Consider the following 18,892-nt stretch of genomic DNA (forward strand, 5'->3'; position numbering starts at 1 on the left):
GGAGGAGGAGTCAAAATGTGCAGGAGAGACTGACATGTGACCAAAGATGCTACAATGAGCTACAGATTTATTCTTTAAAATGTCAGAACTAAGAGTAACTTATACCACTATACTTCCAGTTACAGATAGGTAGCCGTGTTGGTCTGCCATAGTCAAAACAAAAAAAATTCCTTCCAGTAGCACCTTAAAGACTGTGTATCTGAAGAAGTGTGCATGCACACGAAAGCTCATACCAAGAACTAACTTAGTTGGTCTTTAAGGTGCTACTGGAAGGAATTTTTTTTTGTTTTATACCACTATAAATGGTAAAGTCTGTAAGGCCCAAAATCTCAGACGAAACTAAAACATGAAACCAATTAAAGCAACATTTCATAATAAATGCAAAATCTCCTCCTGTTTCAGGTGTGACATCCCAAATGTTGGGCTCCCAACTCCCAGTAGCCCAAGTCAGCATGGGATGATGACAGTCCAAACATATTTGAAGGTTCCTCATGCTGCCATACTTGATTGGCCTTAGTCATCAAAAGCCATTCTAAAAGAATGCTTTTAGAAAATGCTGGGGCTCAGATTTTGATGAGTGTCCAGGTGAAAGCAATTCCATGTTTGTAGATCATTTAGTAGGACTACTTTTTGACATGTGACCAGCATCCTGCTTTATTTGGTATAAAGTTGGAAAAATCTCCAGAATAGACAGAACATGTTCACACTTGCAGAGTTTTTCTGCTCACCGCTTTCCTCAAATATGCTCTAATACTAATGAAGATAATACAATATCTAACCAGTTTCACAATCACACAGCATATGAATAGCTTAAGACCTAATGGGTAGATTTGAAACTCTTTGCTACAAATGGATGGCTTTTCCTCCTTTAGCAACATCATTGAATCTTTCTAAAAAAGAAAAATTGGTTACAACCTCACATTTTCCAATCGTAATTGTGTGTATTAATGCTTGCACAATTTCCTACATTGGGGGAAAAATTGCATCACGACAATTGCCACATGTGGATGTGGTTTCTTGTTGCTGTTTTCTTATATTACAGTCATTTCAATATAGGAAATCCACAGCTTGTGAAGTAGAATTTGGGATTAAGGGACAACAAGGCTGGAATACGTTATTCACCATTCTATTTACACAAGAATGGGCTGGTTATGATCTACTGGTATTTGTCTGAGAGATTTGAAGCAGATCAACAAGGATTTCTGGCTCCCACTTGTTTGAAAATGGCAACAACAAAATGGCTCCATTTTACTATTGAAATGGGGAATGGAAGCTAGGAACTTAGAGTAGATTTTTCTGAGGAAGGACTGTGAGCTCAGTTCAGTACTGGAAACAAAATTGGGGGCTCAAAGCTCTTTGTTGTTTGCACCAGGCTGTGGTTGTTGGATCTCTAGGTTGCCATCAAAACAACAAAGAAAGCATTGATTCAACAAGTCTGAAGTCTGCCCTCTTCTTATTAATGCACCCCAGGAAGGAAGAGAGAAACCCGGCTGGGACACCAATGAAATTTCAGGAAGTGCTTGCTTCTGGGAAGGCTGCCTAGTGAAGACCACTGTGGATGTGATTTGCAGAATGAAAGAAAAGACACTCAGAAGCCTGTCACAGTTGGCATTGCCATGGTACTTACCTGACCTCCCAACCAATGGGTCACTACTGCTTACAGGGAGGGAGAGTCGGAGGGGCAAGGAGGTGGGGAGGTTGGTACTGCAACTTCCTAAAGCACATCAGTGGATGATTTTTTGTTTTAAAAAGTTGGGAGCTGCATTTACGTTCTTTAAAAATCTAAGCTGCTCTGTTTTAACAAACCAGCAAATCAACCAGAGCTTTTCAGAATTTTACAGGCAGCATTCTACATAGCCTCATCTTGTATGGTCAGCAATGCCTACTGGAGGACAGAAAAAAGCAATGGGAAATCCAGTTTGAAGCTGCTAAGTAAAACAGAAAAAAAGTTCAACCAACCCTCCACTCATAACTCAGTCATTTTTTAGTTATTTTAAAGTCAGAAAGAGGCAGATCCTTCATTCTTCTCTCCCTCATGAGGGATTATGGATAAAACTGAATCACCACTAAAAGCCCCTAGACATGTTTGCCTGCAGTTTAGCAGACTTGGGCTACTGTGGAATGGCTCCTGTGTCTGAAAATTTCAGCCACTTTGGCCCAAATGGGAAAAGGTTATACCTATTTTTTTAAACTCCCTGTTATAGTGACTAGGACAATGCAGAACTTCATTTTATGCAGAGCAGCTTGGAACCTGGATAAAGGACAGAACAATTCAGCAACAGATCAGAATTCTTAGAAAATACACTGATACAACTACAACGTGAATTTCTATATGGATGGAGTCATATAATCCCTTACCCACAGTCTGAAGAGACAGATTCTAGGAACAGTTTGCCTCCTTTAACTGCTGTTTGTGTGAACTAGACAAACACAGGAATACAAACGTATAAGACCAAAAGAGAGCTTAAGAAGAGGTTTGCACAGGATGTTTTAGAGCTAATTCCAAGTGACAATTAAACAGGATCCAGTGGGATTCATAAGGTTTTTCCTCGTCTTTGTCAACAAAGAGAATGCAGTCCCAAATTCGTAATATTCAGCTTTTTCTCCTCTCTAACCAATTAGATGGAGGCAACATATTATCTGTATTACCTAATTACCTATTCTCAGAAATTCGTAAGAATGGAAAAAAATCTGTTGCTTATTAGAGGGTCCATAGCATGAACCATCTTTGTGATGAAGCCTCTAGATATGAGCAAAAATGAAGAACGGATGTTTGAACTACATCACACATTTCCTCCCATGCGTCTATATGTTTGCGCCAGCAATCTGTAGTGTTGTTTCATTTGATTTGTCGGGCGGGGAGTGGGGAGGCAGGAGGCTGCAATCCTTCCGTATTGGAGATCAGGAGATTAATTTTTTAAAGAGAAGGATTGTAAAAAGCAGGCATTGGTAAAACATATGTTCCTTGAGCAGCTACAAGTATGAGTATTTGACGTTATTGTTTTTCAATATGGAACTGGTTTAAAGCTTCAGACAGTTGCAGTTTTTAATGCATGGGTCATAATCAGCAGGGTAGAGACAGGGAAACAGAAGGAAACAGCACAGGGCAGGATCACTTGTGAAAGGAGGAAACTTGGACAAATTATTACAATAATACTAGATCTTGTTAGAAATCGATGTAACAATTTCTCCAAGGTGTCTGAATCAACCCTGATTTACTGCAGCCAAAGTCCTAGCCCATCATTAAGAGGACTCCATAAATCAGAAAGCCTTAGATTTAATCCCAGCATCACTTTAAATACCTTTAGAAGGAACTTGATTTGAGTTTTGATAGTTGGAATTGCTCACGTTTGGCTGATTCAGTGTTTCTTTCAACTAAGTTATCGGTGTTGTTTGCAAAGGAAAGTAAGAGACCTCTTATCCAGTCTCAATAGGTTCACCACCATCACCACACCAAGCCTTTAAAGACAAGGTGTGATGCACTCACTCATGGGACACACTCACCCTGCGGGAATGTCAGGACTGCAAATGTGCATTCCTTTGAGGTTGGTTGGCCTGCTCCCATCTGTGGAGGTGGCACTTGGTTCTAGGTCCACAGGTTCAGTCATCCTAACTGATTATTTATAAAAGCACCTAAGATATGATACGGTATAACTAGACAGCCTCTTAAAAAGCAAAGACATCACCTTGCCAACAAAAGTCCATATAGTTAAAGCCATGGTTTTCCCAGTAGTGATGTATGGAAGTGAGAGCTGAACCATAAAGAAAGCCGATCGCCGAAGAATTGATGCTTTTGAATTATGGTGCTGGAGGAGACTCTTGAGAGTCCCATGGACTGCAAGAAGATCAAACCTATCCATTCTTAAGGAAATCATCCCTTAGTGCTCACTGGAAGGACAGATTGTGAAGCTGAGACTCCAATACTTTGGCCACCTCATGAGAAGAGAAGACTCCCTGGAAAAGACCCTGATGTTTGGAAAGATGGAGGGCACAAGGCGAAGGGGACGACAAAGGACGAGATGGTTGGACAGTGTTCTCGAAGCTACCAGCATGAGTTTGGCCAAACTGCGGGAGGCAATGGAAGACAGGAGTGCCTGGTGTGCTCTGGTCCATGGGGTCACGAAGAGTCGGACACGACTAAACGACTAAACAACAACATTGGTCACCTTCTGAAATCAGCTGCTTCAGATGAAAGCCCTATGAGGACTATAAAACAGTGCAGTCTATTTCAAAGATCAACTGATGGAAGTTGAAGGACTCTCAGCCACAGATGAACACATAATGCTTTGCTTACTGAGGCTGGGCAGTTGGGGTGAAGGGGACACTGCTCCATCAACCTCACTTGCCTGCCTATCAAACTGCAACAAGTATTGGCAATAGAGCATCTACATTTTGAGGACCCTGAAGCTTGAAATGATATGGGGCCCCCTTCACAACGAGGTCTGGGTAACCACTGTTATCTTCTTCAGTGGGTTTGTTCCATGGCAAATCACCAATTATTTATTTTTAAAACAGCTGCTACATCTTACGATTTTGATTAAAATGGTTGTATTGGATTATCTCACGGGTGGCGCTGTGGGTTAAAGCCTCAGCGCCTAGGGCTTGCCGATCGAAAGGTCGGCGGTTCGAATCCCTGCGGCGGGGTGCGCTCCCGCTGCTCGGTCCCAGCGCCTGCCAACCTAGCAGTTCGAAAGCACCTCCGGGTGCAAGTAGATAAATAGGGACCGCTTACCAGCGGGAAGGTAAACGGCGTTTCCGTGTGCGGCTCTGGCTCACCAGAGCAGCGATGTCACACTGGCCACGTGACCCGGAAGTGTCTCCGGACAGCGCTGGCCCCTGGCCTCTTGAGTGAGATGGGCGCACAACCCCAGAGTCTGTCAAGACTGGCCCGTACGGGCAGGGGGACCTTTACCTTTACCTACCAAGTCACTGCTGTGAACAAAAATTTCCTATGCCTTATAGTTTTCGAGTTAGAGCTCAGTTGGTAGAGCATGGGACTCTTAATCTCAGAGTCATAAGTTCGAGACCCACGTGGGGCGAAATATTCCTGCATTGCAGGAGGGTGGACTAGATGTTACTTGTGGTTCCTTCAAACTATTCTATGATTCTATGGTGAGGGAATTAGGGAAATATTATATACATGCATGGTGCACTTTTAAAATATATATTTTAAAAGCAATGTGGACTAAGGTCACTTCTGGGATAAAGGGCCCTGAAGCTTAAGTTTCATTAAATGTTTCATAGTAGATCTACTCCTGAATGCTGGAGATGTTGCTGCCTGTCATTTTCCTCATTCTTAGTCTCAGGCTGCATGCACACTAACCCATTTGTAGGACATAAATGTAGTTTTTCTCAATCTGGAGTTGGATGAAGATTGTCACAACGTTCTTAAACCTCATAAGGAGATGTGGCATTAAAATAAATATTTGTTAAGCAATATGGAGTTGTTGCTTGATATTAAGAAATTTGATCATTACCATCTAGTCACTTGACTCAGTGCAAAATATTTCTAAGTATCACCAGCAAAAAAAAAGTTATCCCTCCTTGCCATGTTCTTGTTGATGAAATTGTGCCGTGAGGGCAGGGGGAAGCAGGCTACCGCCATGGACTTTTAAAAAACAACAGTGGATGATTAACAGAAGTCTTTGTATTCTGCCTGTACCCTTCACGTTGCCTTCCGATGCATAGCCAAACCGTCTGCTGTGTGTTTTGATAGTTGGATAATTGGGAGCACTCTTGGGTTGTGCGTACACCTGGTTTCCTCCCAGCCTGAAATTCATTTCTTCCCAATCGTACTGCCCCTCCTCCTCTCCTCCTGCTGCTCATATAATGGAGATCAGGAGCTGATGAATGAAACATTGGTGCCCAGTCTCTGCAGTAACCACTGAAGAGCACTCTAACAGAAGTGACACTCTGGTCTCCATGGATAAAATGCTGAAACCCTAGACCAGTTGTCCAAAGGGAATCCATCTGCAGCCATAAAAAAGAACTTGAAAGCAAGCCTGATATGAACAAAGACAGTCCTGTGTTCTTTTTCAAAAAAAAACGCACCCGTTTCTTTTTTGATATTGATATAGCCATAGACGTACCATTTTATGATATGTGTGCACAGTAAAAACCATATACAAAATGTATAGAGGAAGAGTCCTAGTACCCTTTGACTTCTCATGGTGGGAGATATTAACTTAAAAGAAAAGAAAAAGTTGTCCTTTTTTTTAAACAGACCAAGACAAAACATAATTTCAAACTCAAGACCAAAATGCACATCATGCTTAGCAAAATTCAGTGCTTCTGTGCAATGAACTTAGTACAGTAGTTCAAATTAACTGCTAAGAAATTAAAGGGTAGAATCCTTTGGGAACAATGTGGGAGCATAAGAAACACAAGAAGCTGCCTTTTACCGAATCAGACCATTGATCTGCCTACCTCAGTACTGTCTACACCAGTATTTCCTAACCTCGGGTCTCCAGCTGTTTTTGGACGACAGTTCCCATCATCCCTGACCATTGGTCTTTCTAGCTATGGATGATGGGAGCTGTAGTTAAAAAACAGCTGAAGACCTCAATTTCCCCAATTTCTACCAAAAACTAAAAAGGCATTAAGATGCCTCCCTTTTGGCCCTCATTCTCTGTCAGTTCTACCTGAGTTGACTCCCATTCAGATAGCCAGCATTTATCATATTTAAAGTAGGCCCAATGGGTTATACCCAATACTAGTCTTGCTAAGAATAGACCCATTAAGGCTGGTGGGCCTTAGCTGACCATGTCCATTAATGTTGGCGAGCCTACTCTGAGTAAGACTAGCATTGGCTATACATCCAGTTGAAATGAATGGACATGACTAACTGAAGTCTGTCAATTTCAGTGGGTCTGCTCTGGATAAGGCTTAAGTGGGATACAACCCACTTTGTCTAACCCTAAATTATTACTGCTTCAGTTGGTGTTTGGAGCTCAGAGTATCACTCAACAAGCAGGCCGGACTTCTGCCCCAGGCAAAAAAGAAAAGAAAGAACCTCCCTTGTGCCAATCAATCTGGAACATCAGGACCGTGTGTCCTGGCTTGCCCACTGACTTGTTTCAGGTCAACGACATGGAAAATGGCCATAATTGCCCATGAGCCGAAGATGCTCAGCACTGATGTTGCCTCTCTACAGAGTGGCCTCTAAATAAACATTTTAATAACTAGATTTCAAGGTTAAAAAAATAAAACAAACAAGACAGACTTTAAAACAGACATTATTGTTCTGATAAGATGAATATGTACTTAATGGCTACATGGTTATTTGCCATACTGTGTTGAGAAGTCTGTGCAGAAATAATTACAGTAGTTTTCATAAATGCTAAGTAAGAAATCAGAATGTGCTTCCATTTAAAGGTTTTCATATGCAAATAGGTTGATTGCAAGATACATGTTTTAGCTTGTTAGTTTTTAGTCGTACTCAAATATATACCAGTGTATATGCAAATATTATTATTTCTATTATCATTGTTATTATTTATTGAATTTATATACTGCCCTATACCCGGAAGTCTCTCTGTTAAAATAATACACTTTTATATAGGGCCAGCCCCACCATTAGGTAGAGTGAAGCAGCTGCCTCAGATGGCCAATGCTGAGGGGCATGGAGTAGGCCATATGTGTGCTACATAGCCTGCCCTCAGGTGCTGTGGAGGATGTTATCCCAATGGCAGTGGTGAAGTGGTAAAGTGCCGTAGCTCAGTAGTAGAGTCTCTGCTTTGCATTTGAAAGGTTCCTGGTTCAGTTCCTGGCATCATTGGGTATGGCTGGGATAGGACCTTGTCTGAAATCCTGGATGAGTGTGTTACACCCAAGTCCTACCTGGAGGTACTGATGGTTGCTCACTCCAAACACTCAAGGATCAAAAACACTCAAGGTTGTAATCCTGTGTGCAGTTAGGGCACACAATTCCAATTGATTTCGTTCTAAATCATACACAGGTTAAGTGAGAAAAGAACCATTTTCTTGCTTCTAGACTTAATACACAGAATGGTAATAAAAGCCCCTTGCAGTTTTGCCTGCAAAGGACCTCGAGTGATTTTATAGTATGTTTTATGGAACATGCTCTTGAACAAGAAGCGAATTCCTGCAAAAAGCACACTGCTTTGGTTATAGACGAATAATCCATAAACCGATTACGTGGGATATAATTGTGTAATGAATATTGGTGTATTTATGTAATATTAGAGCTCTGCCTACTCCATACACATACTCAAGCAAATCATTGACTTGTCTTCGTTGCAGCTACTTTTCCATCTCTGCTTTACTAAGGATGATTAGAACTGAAATGCCTTAGGTTTCCACTTTTTTTAAGAGAAACATTTACATATTCATAGAAGTCTCTTGGCGGCGGCTGTAAACAAAGAATTATGTTCAGGACTGCAGCTAGAAATAAGATATGTCAGAGGTCTATTACCCATTCAATCGAGAATCAGTAAATGGCCCAAGGGCACTTCCTTAAATGGGAAAGGGTAAAATAACTGAGGCTGAGGCCCCAAGTGTAGCTGGAACTCAATCACATTGTTGATTTAGAGTATACCAGGCATTTTTTGTAATTGTCAAAATTCATTTAGCTTCTCTGACATGAGCGGAATGGTCTGAGATCTCAAGATAAGGCATGCTTCCCCGCATCTTTCACTAGGCTACACAGACCTCAAAACTGCATGCAGCAAGCGGTAGTATAACCAGGGGCACATGCGTTTGGATTTCTGTTACAGTCGTACTACTCTGTTTATGCTACCAAAATACATCAATAAAGTGTTTACACTACCAAAATACATCAATGGAAGGAACTTCTTCTCATGGGCATAAGAGCAGGCCCAGATGTGAAGGAGGAGGGTCAAGCACTGCTAACAAAGCGCTTCACCTCAACCCCCTTAAGGCCTGCCTTCTGATCTCAAAACAAATTTCTTGACGAGAAAGCAAAAATATATACCCTGACAGTGCCTTTATTCTCCAGACCAGGTCCTGCTCTACCATTCTTTCCTGAGGGGTTTAGGACATAAGAAGCTGACGTAAATGAAGCTGGTATAAGTTAAATTGGTGTAAAGTCATGCCACATCCAAACCCCATTCTGGAGCAAGGCTACTGCCAGATGAAGCAGCCCAAGGTTGTCAGAGGGAAAACAGGGCTTTGAAATTGAGGTCAGTTTGCAATAATCTTTTTGCCAGTCTGCGTGACTCAGCTAGGCAGAGAGAATCGGTCCCCCAGCCCCGTTCTGGCCTTGCCATGCCCTCAGAATGCTTCTTTTTAAGGACTTACAGTCCTTAAAAATCTCACTCAGTTGCTTGTGAAGCAAACGCTTCAGTGGCTCCACTCCTTCATTTTATGAGACAGCCAGCAAGTTCATTTAATATAATTTCAGTAGTTTGATTGACTCGTGGTGCTTGTGGAAGATGGAGCTACTACCAACATTTTAATAATCCTTTTGATCTTCTGAGAGTCCTTCCTTGTTAAGGTAAAGCAGGAACCCAGTGAGACATTTATTCCGCTGATCTGTCTAGCTCAGTGTTGGGGTAGCAATAGGCACTGCCATCTGCTTGTAATCTTGGCTGCACAAGGGGAGGATCAATTAACTGATCTATGATCCTTGACTGTGGTGGATTTTCGAGTTTCATAACAAAGTTAAGGTACCTCTTAATATGCTTTAATCTGCAATATTGTAATTACATTCAGGTGACCAATGGTGAAATTTTGCATATTTGTCAGCTTTTCAATGCATACTTAGGTAAACAGGTAAGATTCCTGTTCTGCTAGTGACTGTAAAGAGGGTATGGTTGCTATTCCTTGTTTATCAATTTGCTTGTGGAGGTCCTGGGGAGGTGAACTTTTGAAAGTTGCTGAATTAGGTGACAGGTGTTCCATTCCAGATGTGTTCCTTCATTTGTATGTCTTTCCTCTCAATGCATAGTTGGGTGTGCACTTCTGATTTATGTCAAATCTAAACAGCAAGAACAAAACCTTTCAGGAATGTAAATTGCAGAGAACCAGGCACACATCTTAAATGAGATTAGTACCTGTTCACTTCTAAGCATGTTCCTTAGGTTATTTATTATTATTATTATTTAACGACTTTGTTCAGTTCCAAGTACTCCGTTCGATAAAATCTTTTACGGACCTGAAATTGAAATGCCATTCAACAGAGAACTGAGTTGCATAACTAAAAACTGATTGTATTGGATTAGATGTTCTTCCATTTATGATAAGGATCTGTATGATAGGATTAATATTTATGCCCTTGTTCTTTCATCCTGCCTGGGAAAGTTGGAGAGTGGCCAAGGGAAAAATGTGACCGCTGTTTTGAGAGACTGCAGACACATCCTTCCTTCTCTCGCAGTCTGGTACCTTCAACCATGTCCTTATGCATGGAGGATATAGCCATCAATGACTTTAAGTCATGATGACTATGTTCTACCTCCAGTGTTGAAGGCTGAATGTCTCTGAATGTTAGTTGTTGGGAATCACATGTGAGGAGAGTGGTGTTGCATGTAGATTCTGCATGTAGATTCTGCTTGAGAATGGGATGCTGGACTAGTTGGGCATTTGGTCTGATCCAGTAAACAGCCATCTGTGGAAAACCCAAATTGTTGTTGGCTCCAATTAACATTCAATAATGGGTTTTCATGGGGAAAACACCGGGAGGGGAAGCATTTGGACACAATGCCTTAAAGCATGGATTTGTCCCTAGAAAATGCAGGGCAAAAGGTGAGTGTAGAGGAGCCTTAAGTCTCAGTGGGACTTTACCTTTTCCAATATTTTCAGTGGTTCATGAGCTAATTCACCCAATGGAGACAAGGTGGTAAACCTGATTCTGGACTATACTACTTCAAGCTGAAATGGGAAGAAGCAACATGCTTGAATCCTTCTCTATATAAAATAAATATCTACACACAGAAAACCAGATACCAAGACTGAGAATTCTGACCTAGACTTCTCCTTGACATGCTATCTTTCTATAGGTTTTTGTAGTGATATGGTCCGAATCATATTGTGCGCACGAAGATAATGCTTTGACTCTTCTACTCATTCAGTAAAATAGTATAGTTTGATTTTGTGCAGTATAGATCTGAAAGTAGCAGGGAAGGCTAGTTATATTTAATAACAGGAATCACATTTGAGATTTGTACAGCAACTACTTTATTATTTTCAAATGCAAACTTTTGCATTTAGCTTGCTATTTTACAATTTTACAAACTAGGTATAAAAGACCATAAATAAATGACATAAGTTATGTGTACCTAAGATTGATGGCGAGGGAAAAATTACAAATTAAAACAAAATAGAAAATCTATATTTCTAACCAAGATTTCATTCAAATCTGCGAACCAAGCAATGCATTGTTAAGATTTTTTTCTTCTTCCCCAGAATGGACTAAATTATCATATGCCTCATACATTCTAATATTTTTTAACCACAGTCCTTGCATATTCCAACATACTTGTAGTGATACCAAAAAATAAATGCACTCTCTCTCTCTCTTTTAAATCTGTCTAATTAGTATTCAGGATGCTTTCTTTCTGGTTATGAAAATGTCACGTAAAAGAAAAATACTGCTTTGAAGTCCTGTTCACTGGCAAGAACCAGCTTCTTCTTCTTTTTGTTTTATACATATATATATATTTAATACATAGATCCATCACAAAGTTAATACAGCAAGAAACCTGGACAAACATCAACTGGTGGGGTTGTGAGCAGAACAATTTTCTAATGTATGGAGGTTTGCTGTTTTGGAGTCCTGTTGATGCCTCATCTTTAACCAGGAAGAAATGGAGGCCAGTTCTCTTATCAATTTCTGGTTGTTGTTAGGTTGTTAGTGTGTTGTGTCTTTCTACCCATCCAAGCTCAGTTTAGTACACTTGACTGCAATCCGAGAATGCTGGGTTTGCAGTTCACAACACTTTATGCCCCCCGGCTCCTTGACAGTGCTGTGTCCTGCCATCAGCACAACTACACAAACCGAGAAATACTGATCTTCAATTTTGTGTTCATCAGACCAAAAAAATAACCTTAGAAATGGGAAAGGAAGAAACAGGGGGGAGGGAGAGGCGAGGATGAAGAATAAACTCCAGAGAAACTGTTTTAGGGCCTCATTCAATGCCAAGCATTTTAAATGCAATATTTACAAATTCTTTTCCTTGATTTCCCCCCGCCAGGCATGTAGGTTTGACTGTCCTGTTTCAGCTTGATGTGCTGCACTGTATCTCAGTAGGGAAGAGTCTTCTGTGACCAGAAAGCAGGTCGAGCACATCAACTGCTGAGCTCAAAATGTGGAATGGCAGTCCATTCCCCAGACTCTTGCATTCAGCTCGCCTCCAAGAACAGTCTTCAGAAAATTAACAGTGAACTCTCCAGACTCTGTAAACTTTCCTAGATAGGACTGGTAGGTCATTACCACTTATTGCAAACTGTATTGCAATTTATCTATGAGAGGAACATGAAAGGGTTTTTTTTTTTTTTTTGCAAATCCCTTGCTTAAACCTTCAAAACCTTTTGTATTCTTTAACTTGGGAGAAAATAAAACAGATTGCTCAACAATCATTCATGGGCCCCAAACTCCTTGCAGGTGGCACACTGAATAATTTACTTCTGTGAATGGATAAGGATTGCATATTTCTGTTTGTGTTCATCAAGTCTCTCAAAGCTTTTTTTTTTCCAAGGCGGGGGAGGAAAAAAAGGCTATTTAATAGTTCAGTTCAAAACAACCCGCTGATGGATGAAGACTTCATCTCCACCTACTTTCTCCCTTAAGGTACTGCTGCTTCGATAATGAACAGGCCTCGACAAGACTAATGGTCATCGATCGAATTCTTTATCACAGTTATGGAACTCACAATGGATCACTCCACAACTCGAGTGAAGGCGCCCCTGCTCTAGGCTGAATAACTATTTGTTAAGGTTAGTGTGGCAGCTACATAATACATGAATAGATACAGGACTGTAACATTCTGGAGTGTGTGTGTTTTCTCGCCACCGTTGCATAGCTCACCTACTGGCCTGGAAACTCAACAGCTCAGCAACAACCGCCAAGTTCTCTGAGATGCTATCTGCATGTTCACAGGTGGCCCTGGGCAACAGGCAACACAGAAGCACACACCCACACACCCAAGGCCATACGTACACTCACACATTCCCGGAAGAGATAATAAGTTATTTTCCATTCTATTAAAAAATATCGATATTATCGCAATGGCACACTTTTTTTTCCCCTGTAAAGGGTCACTTCACTGTCCCACGCAGTCTCAGCTTTTGTGAACTGGGCTCTGTGCTATGGCACCTAACCCTGGCGTCCATCGTTATGACATGTAGAGCTCTGCTACTTGCACTCATACTGATGCAGCAGTGACATGCAGGAGAAAAAAAGAAGAGAGAACACGCACTTACACAAAAATTAAATAAATGGAGCGAGGAAAGAGAAGTCTGTAGGGCTTTGATACAGTACATTCCTCAAGTGGCAATGAAAGAGCCGCATCTGGGCCATTTCATCTTTCAGTTTTGTTGCTGACAACAAAAAAAGGAAAAGAAAAAATAGAAAAAAAGAAGAAAGCCAAAGAGACACTCTTCAGGGAGCAATGCTGCTTATGTAGTCCATCTTCAGTGCTGAGTAAACTGGGACACTGGAAGGCTTTTGTCTCTGGCCTGTTATCCTCCAAGGCCAACATGGGCACCAGGAAGGGCTGAGTCCAAGAAAGCAGGATCCATTTTCCCTATTTAAAAAAAGACAACCATCAAACTATTATTATTATTTTACATTTGTATACCACCCTTCATCTGAAGATCACAGGGCGGTTCACAACATAAACATACAAAGTAAGAACACAAAATACATAATAAAATGAAAACGAAAACAAACTAATAACTCTCCTCCCACAAACACATTTTGAAGGCCATAAAGTGTTAATCAGTAAAGGTCTGGTTATACCTGGTGCCTAAAAAATTGCAGTGAAGGCGCCAGGCAAGCCACCCCGGGGAGAGCATTCCACAAATGGGGAGCCAACACAGAAAAGGCCTGTTTTCATGTTGCTTCTCTCTAGACCTCTCATGGAAAAGAAGGGCCTCAGATTATGATCACAGGGCCCACATTTGTTCAAATGGGTCACCACATGGGAAGACCTGCTATTTTGAGCAGCCAATGCTAGGATGAGGATTGGAATGCCTTTTTCAGCCTATCATCTTGCTGCTTGAATTATTATAGCCATGACTGTAGGGCAGTATATGATTGCTTTGCAATCATAAGGTCCCTGATTCAATACTCTGAAATCTCCTGATTACACAAAGGAATCTCGCTTGAGGACCTGGAAAGCCATTGCCAGTACCAGATAATCCCAGGCTAGATGGACACTGTTTAAGGCAGCATCTTATGTTGATAAAGTTCCTTTTATGTTTGAGGTTCACAAATCAGCGTAGGGGAGACAGGAGAGTTTACCCTAGAAATCTGAGGAGGGATGTGTGAGCCTGCTGCTGTTTTCCTAGAATTGCTCAATATTTCTGTGCTAGAGGGGCCAACAGATTAGTGACATTATCTCCTGTTTTGAATATTTGACACTTTATTTGCTTGCTCGCACAGCTGAACCTTGCAGAAAGAAGGACTGCACTCCTGTCAAGACTTGGAGGGTGGGGAGTTCAATCCTGCTTTCTGCAATGATCAGCTGCAACCAGTGCGTTCCCCATGTGGAACTCAGCTATGTAGCCAAACACAGCAGAATTGAACTCCCTCCTCATCAACCGGTGGGCAGAAAGTTCACTCCTGCTTGGTCAATATCTCCCCTCATCTCCATAGGTCAATTTCAACACATGGACAGGACCATTTTGACACCAGATGATTGACAGGTGGGTGGTTCTACCCACCTGCCAAAGCAGGTTGGAAGAGATAAATATCTGACCCATTGGGTGAAAAAGGTTCCACACACCCATAACATGCCTCACTGGAGCCTTGGAGCACTCTCTGTCTCTTGCATGGTTTGGAGAAGGGCTTTGTTTAGTTTAATTTCAAAGAATCCTCTCTTAGGATTTGATATGAATCAGAGACAGTGGTTTAAAACAAGCTCTGGTGAATTTGATAATAAGCCAGCTTCACAAAGCCAAAGGTGAATTGTTTGTCTAGACCAGGCTTCTTCAACCTCGGCCATCCAGGTGTTTTGAGACTACAATTCCCATCATTCCTGACCACTGGTCCTGCTAGCTAGGGATCATGGGAGTTGTAGGCCAAAAACATCTGGAGGGCCGAGGTTGAGGAAGCCTGGTCTAGAATTTGTGCTAAGCCACAATTTCTGATTTCTGTGTAACGCTAAGCCAGGATTCTTTGAAAGGGAAAATACATACTGGCAAATTCCTTCTCCCAGCCACATAAGATTTGGAGAGGGGTTTGTATGTGAGAGGGTGACTGAGGCTTTACTCAGGTCCATTCTGATTTTTAAACATAGTGCTAAATCATGGTTTAGTCCATTGTCCATGATAATCATTCTTTGGCTGTATCCTAGTTCAGCCAAGTATGTTCAAAACCAGTATGTCTGTATAAGTGACTACATGTATATAGCTTACATCACTGCAGGTTGGGAAGACAGGCCCCAAATTTCTCTGCATTTCAAAACAAAATTAAACAAGGTCTGATAAGATCTCTTTAAATTTGAGGGCGGAAACCTGGAGAATCAAATAATTTGGAATGGGTGGAGATGAAATTTTAATGCCATGCTGTTTTCCCCAGTAAAAACATTCTCCTCCCTTTCAATGAAGTTGCTATTTGTCCTTTTAGGGTTAAAAAAAAACATAGAAACTTGGAGGAAACCATTTTAAGTGGGGTTAACAGCATGGGGGGGTGTTAGACTCTTCCGGAGTCTAACTCTATTCTGAATGTTCATGCAAACATACATACCTACACACCAGCTGCTTTTTGGAAAAAGTTTTAGGAAGTGCACTTCCATTCCATCTTTAGGAAGATGCACTTCCAGTCTTATTTGGCTGAGGAAGACTTTAATATTTTCAGGAAAACTCAAAGACTAACATTCACCAGCAAATGTGTTAAAATATGACTGTTTAAGTCACCTTTCAGGAACACACACATCCATAGTCTTCAACATGAAAAGCTTTTATGGGTAATTCTGCTAAGAGGTTTTACTAAGCTGTCACAGTTTTTGACAGGATCCAAATTTAGCATCCCATGTTCGCAACCATTTGCTTTCAGAATCAAGTTCATAGGGGAAGCTTGTGGTTAAAAATGGTAAGTTGTTGTTGCAAGTGACAAAAAATGACAAGAGTGACGTTGGGAATATGGCAAGTTTGACTCGTTCAATTCACTCAGTGCTCCTGGCTTCCAAATAAGTGCAGTGATTTCTAACAAATCAAACCTGAGTGTCATTCTCTTTTTGTGCTGAAGCTGCTGTCATGAGTAGATAGAACTAGAGAGATGGGAAAATCAAAGCTGAAAACCTAATAGGTGATGTTGCCATCCTCAAAATAATAAGCTCCGCTGAAATACTTCTAGCAGGTGGCCTCACCTTATGACACTCATATTCTCTACATCAAATCATCAATAGGTTTGATTCTCTTTCATTCCTGAACACTTTTCTGGTTGCAAAATGAACCAAGATCTAGATCTGAGGCTGTAATCTCTTCTTTGGGAGTCAGCCTCATTGAACTAAGAGGGTTTTCCAGATAAACACAGATGAAGTTGGGTTGTGCACCACTTTTGAATGACAGATCAAAGTAAAAAGGGGTACAGCTGTAAATTAAACATTTTCCCTTTCATCAGCACTCCTTGTGCTGATCTAATATTTGTTCTAAATAGACAAGGAACATACAGTGCAGAGAGCAGGATTTTAATTTTAATGTTTTTTAAAAAAAGTCTGATTGATATAAACAGCTTGGCAAGTGAGCCTGGAGCATACAGCACTTTTCCAACTCTCAGTGATGTTAAGAAGGATAAATACATGCAGGCCCCTTGGATGTGTTCCTTGGAAATCGTTCATTAGGTGAATGTTCACATAGCAAGTCCACAATTTCCATTATTTCCTATGGGAACATTTCTAATCAGGGATTTGTCCAATCTCTCCCCCCACTCCTCCATAATTTCTTCCTGAAAAGGCTGCAGCCTACCAGCAGAAGAAAGACAAAGGGGAAAACTTATTTGTCCAATCTCTCCAGCTCACTGATTCGTCCAAAAATTGCACCTGCCTTCCCGCCCTGCATGGTTTCTGCCTGAAAATGACTTCCTCAACAAAGCAGAACAAAGCAAGGAAGTAAAAAAGTGGCCAAACTCCAGCTATTCAGAAATCTGAATCTATGAAGTGTATAGTGATGTCTGGGCATAAAGTTTACGTTCTGATAAGTGAATTTTCACATAACGAACAGGTAGCTAGTGGGACTGGCTTATAAAATAAGCATATTAATTTAGGGTGGGGGTGTAGTTCCTGTCAAGCTTCTTGTGTAGCAAACTTAATACAGATTTTTCCTAGGCCTTTGGTGGTTTTCCTCCATGTCAACATTTTTTCTTTATGTGCCATGGTCTATATGAGTCATAATGAAATAGGTACCTATGTGTGTAGAGCCCAATGCATGCAGAATTGAACCATGTAATCTGCACACCACAAAATGTTGTGTAAAGTTCATCCTACACAGACCTACAAAAGTGATTTCCAATGCAGACATTTCATACATTCTAGTGTTGGTTGATGGAGTCAACTAATGAAATCTTATGCCCTCCACGATGTGTAGAAAACAAACATCTAGAATAATTGTCTTACTAAATTAAAAAGGGGGGAAAGGGTATTTTACTAGCTACATCCCATCAGTGCATTCTCTTTTATTACTGATAAGGAAATGAAGCCACCATTATCACAATGAAAGGGGAAACCATAGTCCCACTGACCTTTTCAATGTTGCACAATCAATTGTCTCTTAGAAGGGCAAAAGGATGCAAGTCTGGAAGATCCACAGTCAAGAATGGCTGACTTATGCGAGTTCAAAAATGATGATCGGTATAAGCCTCAATAAACTCTCCAGCCTCAAAAAAATAATAATCCAGTAATCCATATAAAGATTGCTCTCCGTCTCAGCTTGGAAGTGGGCAAATCTTCGATTGAGAGGCACTGATCAGCCCATAGGATATTTTCCCTCAAGGTTTCTGCAAGGTACCGTTGATGCCCAGAATATGCCAACATGTCTTGGTACAGAAGATTCTTCATTCCACTAAAAGGTGAATAACTGTGGTTTACCCCACAGACCAAACACAATGATTGTAATCCCAGTGGCTGTTGAGGGAACAACAGTACCTTCCATCCTTTAAGCACAGTATCTGGCAGCAAACACAGCATCAGAACTTGTATGTGATGTTATATAGATACATGTATATTACATAATGTCGATCAACACAGAAGTATATTCCAAGAAATAAATTTGTTCCAGGCCTGTTCACAAATGACGGGCTGTCATTTCTGTAGTTCCCCTCCCCGCAACACTCCCGGCAAACTTTATATATCAATCGACGCTGCAAATCTTCTTTTTTTTTAATTATTATTATTATCATTATTATTATTATTATTTCAAATGGCGAGGAGAAGTAAAAAAAGTGCAGTTCTTCAATTAAAGTGCATGGATGAGGTAAACTAATTTCAAGAGTTTTGAGTTCATTCAGTACTGGCTCAAACGGGAACCATTCTTCCGTGCATCTGTTGCATTTGGGTCCTCATTGCCTGCACACTGCTCAGAATCTTATTCTGGTGTGCAATGGCGGTAATTCCAATTCTTGCCAGGTCGCTGCATGAAGCAAAAAAAGAAAGAAGCCGAAGGGTGAAAACTTTTTGTCAGAAGTGGATCCAGTAAAATATATTAAGTAAAATCCATTAAAATATATTGAGACAGGCACATACACAAAAAAGGAGAA

General features: G+C 40.9%; 1 protein-coding gene across 2 annotated transcripts in view; it reads right to left on the minus strand.

Annotated features, from left to right (window-relative positions):
• Nucleotides 1–11,130: 11,130 nt before the first annotated feature.
• EPHA4 (EPH receptor A4) overlaps nt 11,131–18,892 on the minus strand; it is a 154,068-nt gene continuing 146,306 nt past the window's right edge. For both annotated transcript variants that reach the window (XM_083742079.1, XM_083742080.1), the window contains exons 17-18: nt 17,879–18,765; nt 11,131–13,721 (exon numbers count right to left, since the gene is read on the minus strand). In XM_083742079.1, coding sequence (XP_083598205.1) covers nt 18,651–18,765 — 115 coding nt within the window. In that variant the 3' untranslated portion in view covers nt 11,131–13,721; nt 17,879–18,650. The remainder of the gene's footprint in view (nt 13,722–17,878; nt 18,766–18,892) is intronic.

Source organism: Podarcis gaigeae, assembly GCF_964106915.1.
Source record: "Podarcis gaigeae genome assembly, chromosome: 5".
Classification (NCBI taxonomy): domain Eukaryota; kingdom Metazoa; phylum Chordata; class Lepidosauria; order Squamata; family Lacertidae; genus Podarcis; species Podarcis gaigeae.